Source organism: Pteropus alecto, unplaced genomic scaffold (assembly GCF_000325575.1).
Source record: "Pteropus alecto unplaced genomic scaffold, ASM32557v1 scaffold178, whole genome shotgun sequence".
NCBI lineage: Eukaryota > Metazoa > Chordata > Mammalia > Chiroptera > Pteropodidae > Pteropus > Pteropus alecto.
In genome coordinates, this window is record NW_006441949.1 from 22,641 (window position 1) to 33,292 (window position 10,652).

A 10,652-nucleotide genomic window follows, 5' to 3' on the forward strand; every position below is an offset into this window, starting at 1 on the left:
TGGGTAAGTCGCTTCACCTCTTTGAACTTCAATTTCCCCATCGTTAAAATAGTTCATCAATTCCCATCAGTCAGAGTGGTAGGTGGTTGACTCATACTAGTTACCTTTTCGTTACCATGATAGCTTAGCGTATATGTGTTGGCGTCTTTAAATTCATTAAATATTTACAATAAAAAGTATAGTCGGCCCTCCATATTCACGGATTCTATATCTGCAGAGTGAACAAACTGCAGATTGAAAATATTTTTTTTAAATGTTGCCTTGTTGCTGACATGTACTGTGTAGTTAGACCTATGACGGTTGCATGCGTACTGAACATGTACAGACTTTTTGTCTTGTCATTATTCCCTAAACAATACAGTATAATTGCATTTGCATAGTGCTTACATTGTATCAGGTATTATATCTAGAGATGATTTAAAGTACATGGGAAGATGTGCATAGGTTATATGCAAATACTACAACATTTTATATAAGGGAGCTGAGCATCTGCAGATTTGGGTGTCTGCAGATTTGGGTGTCCCAGAACCAATCCCTCACAGACACCGGGGAACAGTGGTATATGCTAGCTCACCACATGATGGAAATTATGAGAGGGCATTCATTACGTCCATGGAAGGCAAAAAAATCTGGATCCCACTCTAAGATTGTTGCCTCTTTCTATGAGGTTGCTAAGGGAAACGCTGCCCGAGGAAAAATGATGAAGTGGAAGTAGCAACAATGTAGCATTATCTGGACTTTGGGCTCAGAATCCAAATTCAGAGAACTCTGGGGAGCTAACAGAAGATTCTTTCTGTTTCTAAACTAGTTACGTTTACATAGCTTTAAACAAAGCAAGCTCCGGATGAGGCAACCCTAACGTATGTTCTTGCGATCAAATCCAAGTCTTCCGTCTTATCACATTATGCATTATGAAAGCAACAGATAAGTAACAGTAACAACAGAAACAATACTTACTGAATGCTTACTGTGAGCAAGTACTTCTGGTCTAGCTACTTTATACACCGTCCATTTAATCCTGCAATTCCTATGTTGCACCACACATGAGAATGATTGATATTTTTATCTCTCTAAAAGTTTTCATGAAGAAATGAATGTGTGAGAAATGTCAATAATCGTTTTGAAAAGTAAGAGTCAAAGAAAAATTACTTTATTATTATTATTATTACTATTACCTTAGCATTTATTTTTAAAAAGCTATGGCCCTCGGACATTATGGTTTGACGTAAACAGAGACAGTTAAAGTAGTAGAACAGAGTAAGGAGTCCAGAAATAGATTCAAGTTCTGATAAATTGCAACTTATTACAGATACTGGTGACTTTTTAATTCAGTGGGAAAGGTGTGTTTTATTAAATAAATGATCCTGGCATCTGGAAGATGGATATATAAACATTACATATAAATATATTCCAGATTGATTAAAAATATAGGTCGAAAATTAAAATAGTGAAATACTAGAATAGAATTTTAATATGCTTTAAATAAGAGATACCTTCTTACTCAGAATACAAAAGAACAAATTAGGCTATGTAGCAAGGTGATAATGCCGATTTTATAATTGAAACTATAGGCAAATAATTTATGTGGAGAAAATACTTGCAAATACATTTAGCAAGCAAATGATTAATATCCTCAATTTATATACTGCCATTTGATAAGGAAATGACAACAGTGCCCCCAAATGGGCAAAGTACTTAAGCGGTTTATTGCAAGTGCCCAATAATGATAGTAAGAGATGCTTTGCAGCTTCAGCAGGTAGAAATGCACTAAAATGCCCTTGCCCAACATCATATTGCCTGAGATCATAAAGATTAGCAACATACAGTGATGGTGGGGATATAGAGGAATGTGTAGCTTTATATGTTTTTCTGGGGAGTGTGAATTGCTAAGACTCTCATCTGGCAGCATTTATTAAAATTGTTTCCTTATCTACAAGTGAATTTAAGCCAATGGGAAGGAGCAACTTAACCATCCACTTTGAATTCATCCTTCAGAGACCTTCCTTTTGGTTCAAGGACCAGAAGCCTCTTTGCCCTCTTTCTCATTATATGCCTCATGGCTTTAATGGGAATCGGTTAATCATTCTGGCCATTCCCTCCGACTCTCAACTCCAGACCTCCAAATATTTCTTCTTGGACATCCAGGCATTTGCTATTTATTACAATAGCTGTGACCCCTAAGATGCCAGTAAACTTTTTATCAGAGACAAAGATTATTCCTGTGCTGGGCGTCTGACATAGATGTATTTCTTCTCGGCCTTCAGAAACACAGTTACCCCGTGACAGCCTCAGCCATTGATTGCAGTGTGGCTGTATGTGAGTTTCCCCTTTATATCACCAACACCACCTACCACCAGGACATCCTTCTGCTGGGCTGTCTCTTGTTATTTACCTTCCTGCAGTTCCTTCGGGTGAACTGGTTTCTCTTCTGCACTTCCAGTATAGTTTTTCATTCTTTATGTGATGTCAGCCCAGTGTGGACATTGTCCTACTCTTCCACCGTTGGTCAGTGAAATTGTGGGAATGACATAGATTCAGGCTGTTGTGATGACTCCTTTTACTTGCATCATCCTCTCTTATCTGTGAACCTTCGTTGCTCTTTCCAAGATCTTTTTAGCTAGAGAGAAATGAAAAGCTTTCTCTACCCATGACTCTTATATCACAATTATAAAATTTTCCATAGGAGTATGAATTATGTCCATTTCAGGTTACTCTTCAGCTACACCGTTGGGGATGGGATTGTGATAGTGATCTATACCATACTGGCTTTGATGTTGAACCTATTTACCTACAGCCTACGGATGAAGACATGGAGTGGGGGCACGGAGTAGCTGATGGGTAGGACAAAAGCAGATTAAGAAAGACTTGTCACTGGTCATCCAGAGACTTCTTCGACTCCACGTAGCCTGTGTTACAGACAAAACAGTGATCATCAGCATATAATGCCAACCAGCTAACTAACTGTTAGCCAATCCACACCAGACTCCAGTAGACCGGACTGGTGTGCAGTGGCACTTGAAACATCTTCTTTGATTCTGCCCTCATGCCCTTTCATGTGTTCCTCAAATAGTACTCATTCCTTAACTTCTCCCAAGCTTTCCTAAAGATGCATCTGATTCTCCATGTTTCTTTCAGTTTTCTAGGGTAATATTTATTGTGAGTAATTATATTTGTTACCCGTGGCCTTGGAGTACTGTATTTTTGGGTAGAGGTTGCCAGCAGGTAGATCTGTAAATTTAGTAACTGAAAGCCATTCAATTGAGGAGTTAAATGCCAGTCTCCTCATCTTGCATTCGTTTTTAATTCCTCAAATGATTTTTAAAGAGCTCTCCTTGGTTTTGGGGAGGGCAGACAGCCCCTTCTCACTCTGAAAGGCCAGTGTCCTTCTCCATTCTCGTCCCTCTTCATACATTGACTGGGGAAGCAGGAGGTAGAATGGTGGTTGGTGGTGGCAGGGCTTGTGCTAACACTTTCCCCAAAGCCCTGAGGAGTGAGGGCTGGATTCCAAGTGCCAAAGCATCCTTTAGAATGTGGGAATTAGAACCTTCATCCTTGGCTTCAGAACTTAGTCGCCATTCCAGCACTACAGGATGCTTCCCACTGGATGTCCTGTTCCCAGGTGCTCCCTGGCCAGCCCCTACAGGGGGATTCCATGGGCGTCTTTAGCCTCACAGTCCCCAGCCTTGTGTCATCTTCTCTTTCCTTTAAAACTCATCAAGAGTGCACTGGGGGCAAGCTCGGGCCCCTGAGACACCTGCAGTCCTTTCTGAGCAGAATAACCTTGCTTGAAATCCCCAGCAGAGAGAGAAACCTTATGCAGAAGCTCATGCACAGCACCCATGATCCCTCTTGTATGACCCAAGGTGTGGCCCAAGTATGGCAGTTAACCAACGGCTAACAAGCCAGCTGTCGTAGCCAAACTGATCCAGAATACTTTGCTGTTTTCACATTTCTTTTTCAGTTTTGGTCGTGCTTAGTTCCCTGCTCTCCTCACCCCTCCCCCGCCCCCTGCCCTTTTTTTGGTCTGACCTCGTAGCACATCTGAGATTCTTATCTATCTTTGTTTTTCTTTGAGTAACATCTTAAAATAGTCTCTGATAGGCATTGGACTAATTATAACTGTTAGAAAGAAATGCAAAAGCGACGTAGTTAAATTCAAGTCAGGTCAAGCAAAATGTTACCAGGTAGAGAACGGAGACTCAGCCTTGATCTCACCTGTGTTAGAAGAAGGCAGGGTAAGGAGCTGTCACAGGTTCTGCCCTACAGAGCTTGACAGAAAGATGTAAGACGCACCCTTTCGCATTTCCCTAGAACTCATGCGACTGATGTCAGGGACGTCTTCAAAGGTCCTGTGGTCACAGAAACTCTTTACCTACTTGAGGTTTCAATTTAAGTCAAGAGTCTCTTTTCTTTCTGTTCTAAGGTTAACCTTTGTACCCTAGTCTCTCGCTACCTGAGTTCTAGGTCTTATTTCTAGGCAACCTAGAGATTATGGTACAGTTTCCAGTTTCATATTCCCTTAGATAACCTACAAATCAGAGACTTTCAGGTTTTCAAAACGAATTGTATAGCTGGAATGGAAGATATGTGGCAAGCATATGTTATAGATTAAACTTGTCAGACATTTACTTTTTAGTTCTTACCAGCAAAATTATCAGAGATACTGTGTTAGCTCGCTAGGGCCGCCTCGATGGAGGACTGCAGAATGGCAGCTTAAACAACAGAAATTTACGCTCTCACAGTGCCGGAGGCTCGAAGTCTGAGCTCAAAGTCCCGGCAGGATTGGTTTCTTCTGAAGCTTCTCTCTTTGGCTTGTCATCTTCTCCTCACGTCTTCACAGGGTCTTTTCCATGCGTGTCTGTGTCCTAATCTCATCTTTTTATAAGGATGCCAGTCATATTGGATTAGGGCCCACCTTAACGAAGTTATTTTAAGTTAATTACTTCTTTAAACACTCTATCTTCAGATAAGTCACATTCTGAGTTACTGGGGGTTAGGACTTAAATTATGAATTGGGAGGGGGAGGGGCCCAATTCAATCTTGTACCAATGTATTAGACACCAAATTCTTACCTTTTAAGAGTCATCACTTGGGATCCACAGGTAACCCAGGGAACAGTTGAAAGAGAAATCAAAGGAAAGGAACCAATTTAGATAGCGCTAGAGAGGCCCTTGGAAGGGCTTTTAAGCCTTTGAATCTGAGAGTAGATGGGACGTGTGCCCTGCGCTGAGTATGCGGGCCGTACTGGTGCTCCTTATTCTGTTGGGATTAGAAAGAGCCACAGAAAATAGTGGCATTGGATGTGTAGACACCAGAGGACTGGATATTGCACTCAGCATTTTCCTGGAGGTAATTCAAAGATTTTCCAAGGACTAAGAGTGGCTCATTCTAAATAGAAGGATGAGAGAGACAAAAGCCAGGTTGGTGGGGAGAAGAGAGGAGACTAACATCAAAGGGACATGGCAAGAACCACCTCGTGGTGGCTAAGGACAGCATCTCTATCAAATCATCGTCATAGAGTATGAGGAGTAATGAAAGCCAGTCACCAATTTCAAAAGTGAGCACTAGCCATCATCCATGGTGACAAAGTGTGCTGGCTGGAAAATTACTGCTTGGCTATTGCCCATGGGAATATAGGCTATCACCCATGGGAACATAACATTCTAACAATAAGCTTTCTGCTTCTGTACCCCCGCTTGCACAACCGACCTGTGCGCTGACAGGTAGTGAATAAGAGAAAAATAGACCTTTGTGTTTAAGACAGAATGAAGAATGGGATTTAGGGCTTAAAAATCCTGTACCTCTACATTTCGAGGCTGCTTAATTTGGGGTCTGCGTACCCCTGGCAGACCCAGCCGGCTGAATAATGAGCGTGTTTCCTATGACTCACTGATTTCTGGTGGTCTGTGTGTCTTTCGGGGGCTGGCGGCTACAACAAAAGAAGGTCAGATGTTAGTGATGGGGTCCAGTGTAGGACGAATTTATAAACTAGTCTAGAAAAAGACCTTCTCTGCCTTTGAAGACATTAGAGAGAAGTCACATAAGCTCTGACAGAAACAGGACTTGGAAGAAGCAATGATAACTATGAGAGGTGGCAAATGAATGAATGGGGCTGAAATATAAATCAAAAGTCACTGAAAAATTATTGGATTGGGTTGAGAAAAGTCAGAATTGAGTCACGATTAGGTAGACTGAGGGCTTAAAACCAAAACTAAAATTCAACTTTAGAAATAAAGTTACAGAAATAAACTTGCACTTTTGCAGCCCAATTCTTTTTCTCTTTTAAACTAATTTTTATTGAGTAGTTACTCAATTCTTGATGCTTATGGTGACTGAAAAATTCAGTTGTTATGTGTACCCATGCCTATAGCAGATATTGTTATCAATCCTTATTCATCCTTCCTTTGGCCCAGAGATAGGGATGGGTTTTTTCATAGTAATGCAAGGAAATCCTTATTAATTAGAGTAGGGAAGGAAGTGAAGACTAATTGGCTCATACATGTAATAAAGGAATGACATTGAGCAGTGTATACTCACCCAGACTCTCCCTTGCCCTAGGTTAGGGATGACTGAGGCAAAATTCAAGGAATTTAGTCTCCTTGCTATATCATTTAAAAACTTTAATAAGATTATCCATCTATTCCTTGTCTAAAATGCTATGAGAGATCAATTTGTTTGACTTATACATTGCCATCTATTCAAATGCAAATACTAAAAGAGAGGGAAAATCGAACTAAACTGCTATTTTTCTTCACAGCACAGTGTCAAGTAATTCATCTGACTGTGTTCCTATAGGATTCATTCTCCAACAAAACTGAAGTCTCTTTCGTATCGAACATTATAAAGCAAAGCATCTTACTAATTCTTTACATCCATTTTTTTTTTTTTTACTCTATTCCAGTGGCCCTAGGAAGTATTTCTGATTACATGAAAGAAATCTTCCTTCACCCTGAAAAAAATAATAGAGAGATAAGACATGGAAACGTTTTTCTTCACAGCACAGTGTCAAGTAATTCATCAGTGTCAAGTAAATCAAGTATTTCCGATTACATGAAAGAAATCTTCCTTTATCCTGAAAAAAATAATAGAGAGATAAGACATGGAAACAGAGGCATCTCTAGAGAGAAGGGCGCACAGGCAAGCAGCCTCAGGAGGAGTCAGGTGATGAATGTGCCTTGAGCATACAAAGGAGAGCCCAAAGCATGTGTAGAGGCATGGAGCTGGCTTACTAATAGTCAGTTAGGTGATCGATGTCAGTTGTTGCAAATCTAATGACTCCAGAGCACAGGATATCCAGCTGTAGGGAGAGGGAAGAGTAGAGCCCAAAGCATGTGTAGAGGCATGGAGCTGGCTTACTAATAGTCAGTTAGGTGATCGATGTCAGTTGTTGCAAATCTAATGACTCCAGAGCACAGGATATCCAGCTGTAGGGAGAATTTTTTTAAAGAAAGAGACTATGTTTTGTTTTGTTTTGTTTTGTTTTTTTTTAAGAGACTATAGTATGATCGTGGAACAGACTCTACAACTCTAGTCCGATAGGGAGGTCACACACATACAACTGCACAAAAATTCTAACAGTTTTAAATAGATTAGATTGGTTATGTATCCATAAACATCCCTGCACATATATAGTTTCTATATAGATGTGCATAAAAGTTTTCTGGAAATTCAGTGAGCAAACTAGGCTGAAATTATAAATAGATGGAAATATGGGAGGTTCCAAATAAGTATGGAAGGAGTAAAGGAAATGTGATTTTCTGGAATGGAGAGATATTATGGGGTGATTCTACAATGATAGCATAGGACCAAGATATGATGGCCTAACAGAGACCGCAGGTGGAAAACTTCAGGGTGCAGCTACGGTGATGAAAGTTTTCCTTTGCTACCAAAGACTTGCCTCAGGTGCTGGTGTGTGTGTATGTGTGTGTGCACGCACGCACACATAGGAGTGTACATGTGTGCAAACACACCCCCACTTTGCAATCAGGGTCCACAGATCTTGCTGGATTTTGTAGTAGACAGCCTATCTATTTCAAACTTAACCCTGCGTATCAGTTTCTGTAAGCCCCGTTTCATGTCTTTGTTTCTTAAACTGTAGATAAATGGGTTCAACATTGATGTCAATACAGTGTAGATGATGGTTGCTATTCGGTCCTTGACAGTGTAGCTGGACAAGGGCTGGAAATAGACGTAGCTAATACTCCCATAAATCAGAGTCACTACAGTGAGATGGGAGCTGCAGGTGGAGAAGGCTTTGCATTTTCCAGCAGCCGAGGGAATGTTGAGGACAGCAATGAAGATCCTTAGGTAAGAGATGATGATGCAGGCAAATGGGGCCATGACGGAGGCCAGCCCTTCTGTCATGGCCACGACTTCATTGACAGAGGTAGAAGAGCAAGCCAATTTTAGAACAGGGTTTACCTCACAAAAAAAGTGATGGATAACATTTGATGCACAGAAGGTGAGCCGATTCACCAGGAGGACATGTAGGAGGGAGTGGAGGCAGGAGAAAGCTATGGAGAAGGCCAGTAGCAACATACAGCGTCTGGGGTTCATAACAGTGACATAGTGGAAAGGGTTACAAATGGCTACATAGCGGTCGATGGCCATAGCTGCCAGGATATAACTGTCCACATTTCCAAAGACCAGGAAGAAATACATCTGTGCCAGACATTCAGCATAGGAAATGGTCTTCGTCTCTGATAAGAAGTTCACTAACATCTTGGGGACTATGACTGTTGTGTAGCAAATATCAGCAAAGGACAAGATGCTCAGGAAGAAATACATGGGGTTTTGGAGTTGAGGATCAAAGCGGATAGCCAAGATGATGAGGAGATTTCCTATCAAGGTGACCAGATACATGATAAGAAAGAGGGCAAAGAGTGGCTTCTGGTCCTCAGGGCGAGATGAGAGTCCCAAGAGTTTGAATTCAGGAAGACTTGTCAGGTTGTACATTTCCGTGGAATTGTATGCACCCACAAGAAAAACTGCATTGTCGAGTAATGGTTCTTATGTCATCTGAGACATGCATCTTTTCATCTTGTTCTTACATTGAGTGGTTATTAATAGATCATTTACTCAAATATTTTTCTTCCTGAATGTGGAAAACTCAGAGTCAAAAATGTATCTTAACTTGTTTTAAAATCTTTGAGATAGAGATCTAGAGAAGCACATCAAGAGGAGAGGGGGGTTAGGGGAGAGCCACTAGGATGAAGAGCTTGATTTTCCTTTTCTCTTTCTTACTCTGGGCTGATAATCACAAGAACCTCAGATGCAGTCTATGAATCAGGTTCAGGCCAGCTTCTGATTAAGGATTGTCAGTGGCTAACTGACATCTAGGTAATCATAAGACAGCCATCTCATTGAGCCTGTGGTTGATGAATCACCATCTTTTTAAGTCGAGATGCTTCTTTCCACATCATTTACAATGGAAGCAAGCAAGTCATTTAAATCGAAGTGCCTTCAATAGATGATTGGATAAAGAAGATGTGGTACATATTTACGATAGAATATTACTCTGCCATAAGATGAAATACTGTCATTTGTGATAACATGGATAGGTCTTGAGATTATCATGCTAAGTGAAATAAGGCAGACATAAAAAGTTTAGAATCATATATGATTTCATTTGTATGTGGGATATAAAAGTGAAAACAACAAACAAGACAAGACAAACAAAAACTCATAGACACAGACAACAGTTTAGTGGTTACCAGAAGGAAAGTGGAGAGAAGTGTAAACAAGAGTCAAGGGGTCAAATATATGATGATGGAAGGAAATTTGACTGTGGATGTTGGACACACAATCAATATACATATGATGTATTATTGAATCAGACACTTGAAACCTATATAATTTTATCAACCAATTGTCACCCCAATACGTTTAATTTAAAAAAGAAAGAAATTGAATGTAAATAGTTATCAGGGAAAAATATGGAAGAAGAGAAAGTGAGAGAGAGGGAATGAATTTGTGTGACAAAATTCTCTTCCAAAGTTCCCTGCTCTTTGGCCGATAATTTATGTCCTGAGGGCAGGGAACTGTGACTCACAAGTGAGCTGGGATAAAGGACGATTGGACTTCAGAGTACAGATGCAAAAAGTCAACACTTAGCATGAACATAAGTTAGCTCTCTTATGTAGTGTCCAGTGAGGACTAAGTGTGTCTCTGAGATCAGATATCTCCATCTTCTCACCAGGCATTCTCAAAGTTGGTTTCTTACCTGGTGAGGACATTGAGGTCTTGCCTCATGTATTCATTCCACTCCCCTCATTTATACTCCATGGAATAATGAGTCAAAAGGAAGACAAAACTCTGCCAAGCGACAGCATACAGAAAAGATACCTGATGAAAATTTTCTAATGCTTCTGGAATACGAATGTTCCCTTCCTTGGATTCTTTTCTTCCTTCACAAGGTATTGATACATCCCCTGCTTCCCTCATGGGAGTATCTTCTGAGACTATGTCATAAGTCCCTGGTGTTTGGAGGGGAGCGAGTAAGAAAACAAACATCTCTTAACTTAGTGAAGGTTTGTCTCCAAGGATTCAGAGGAATTACAGTGTTCTTCCTCCCCAAGTGACCCCGCATTCCTCCCCTTGACCCTCTGGGTATAGTGCAACATCTGCTTAGCCTGGCGTAGATGTTGGAGATG

General features: G+C 40.7%; 1 protein-coding gene across 1 annotated transcript; it reads right to left on the bottom strand.

The window, feature by feature from the left end:
- Positions 1-7,967: 7,967 nt before the first annotated feature.
- LOC102894168 (olfactory receptor 1L3) lies at positions 7,968-9,045 on the bottom strand. Its single transcript, XM_006918846.1, has one exon. It carries the CDS (start codon positions 8,953-8,955, stop codon positions 7,984-7,986), a length of 972 nt encoding a protein of 323 aa, XP_006918908.1. The 5' UTR covers positions 8,956-9,045; the 3' UTR covers positions 7,968-7,983.
- Between the last annotated feature and the right edge of the window lie 1,607 nt (positions 9,046-10,652).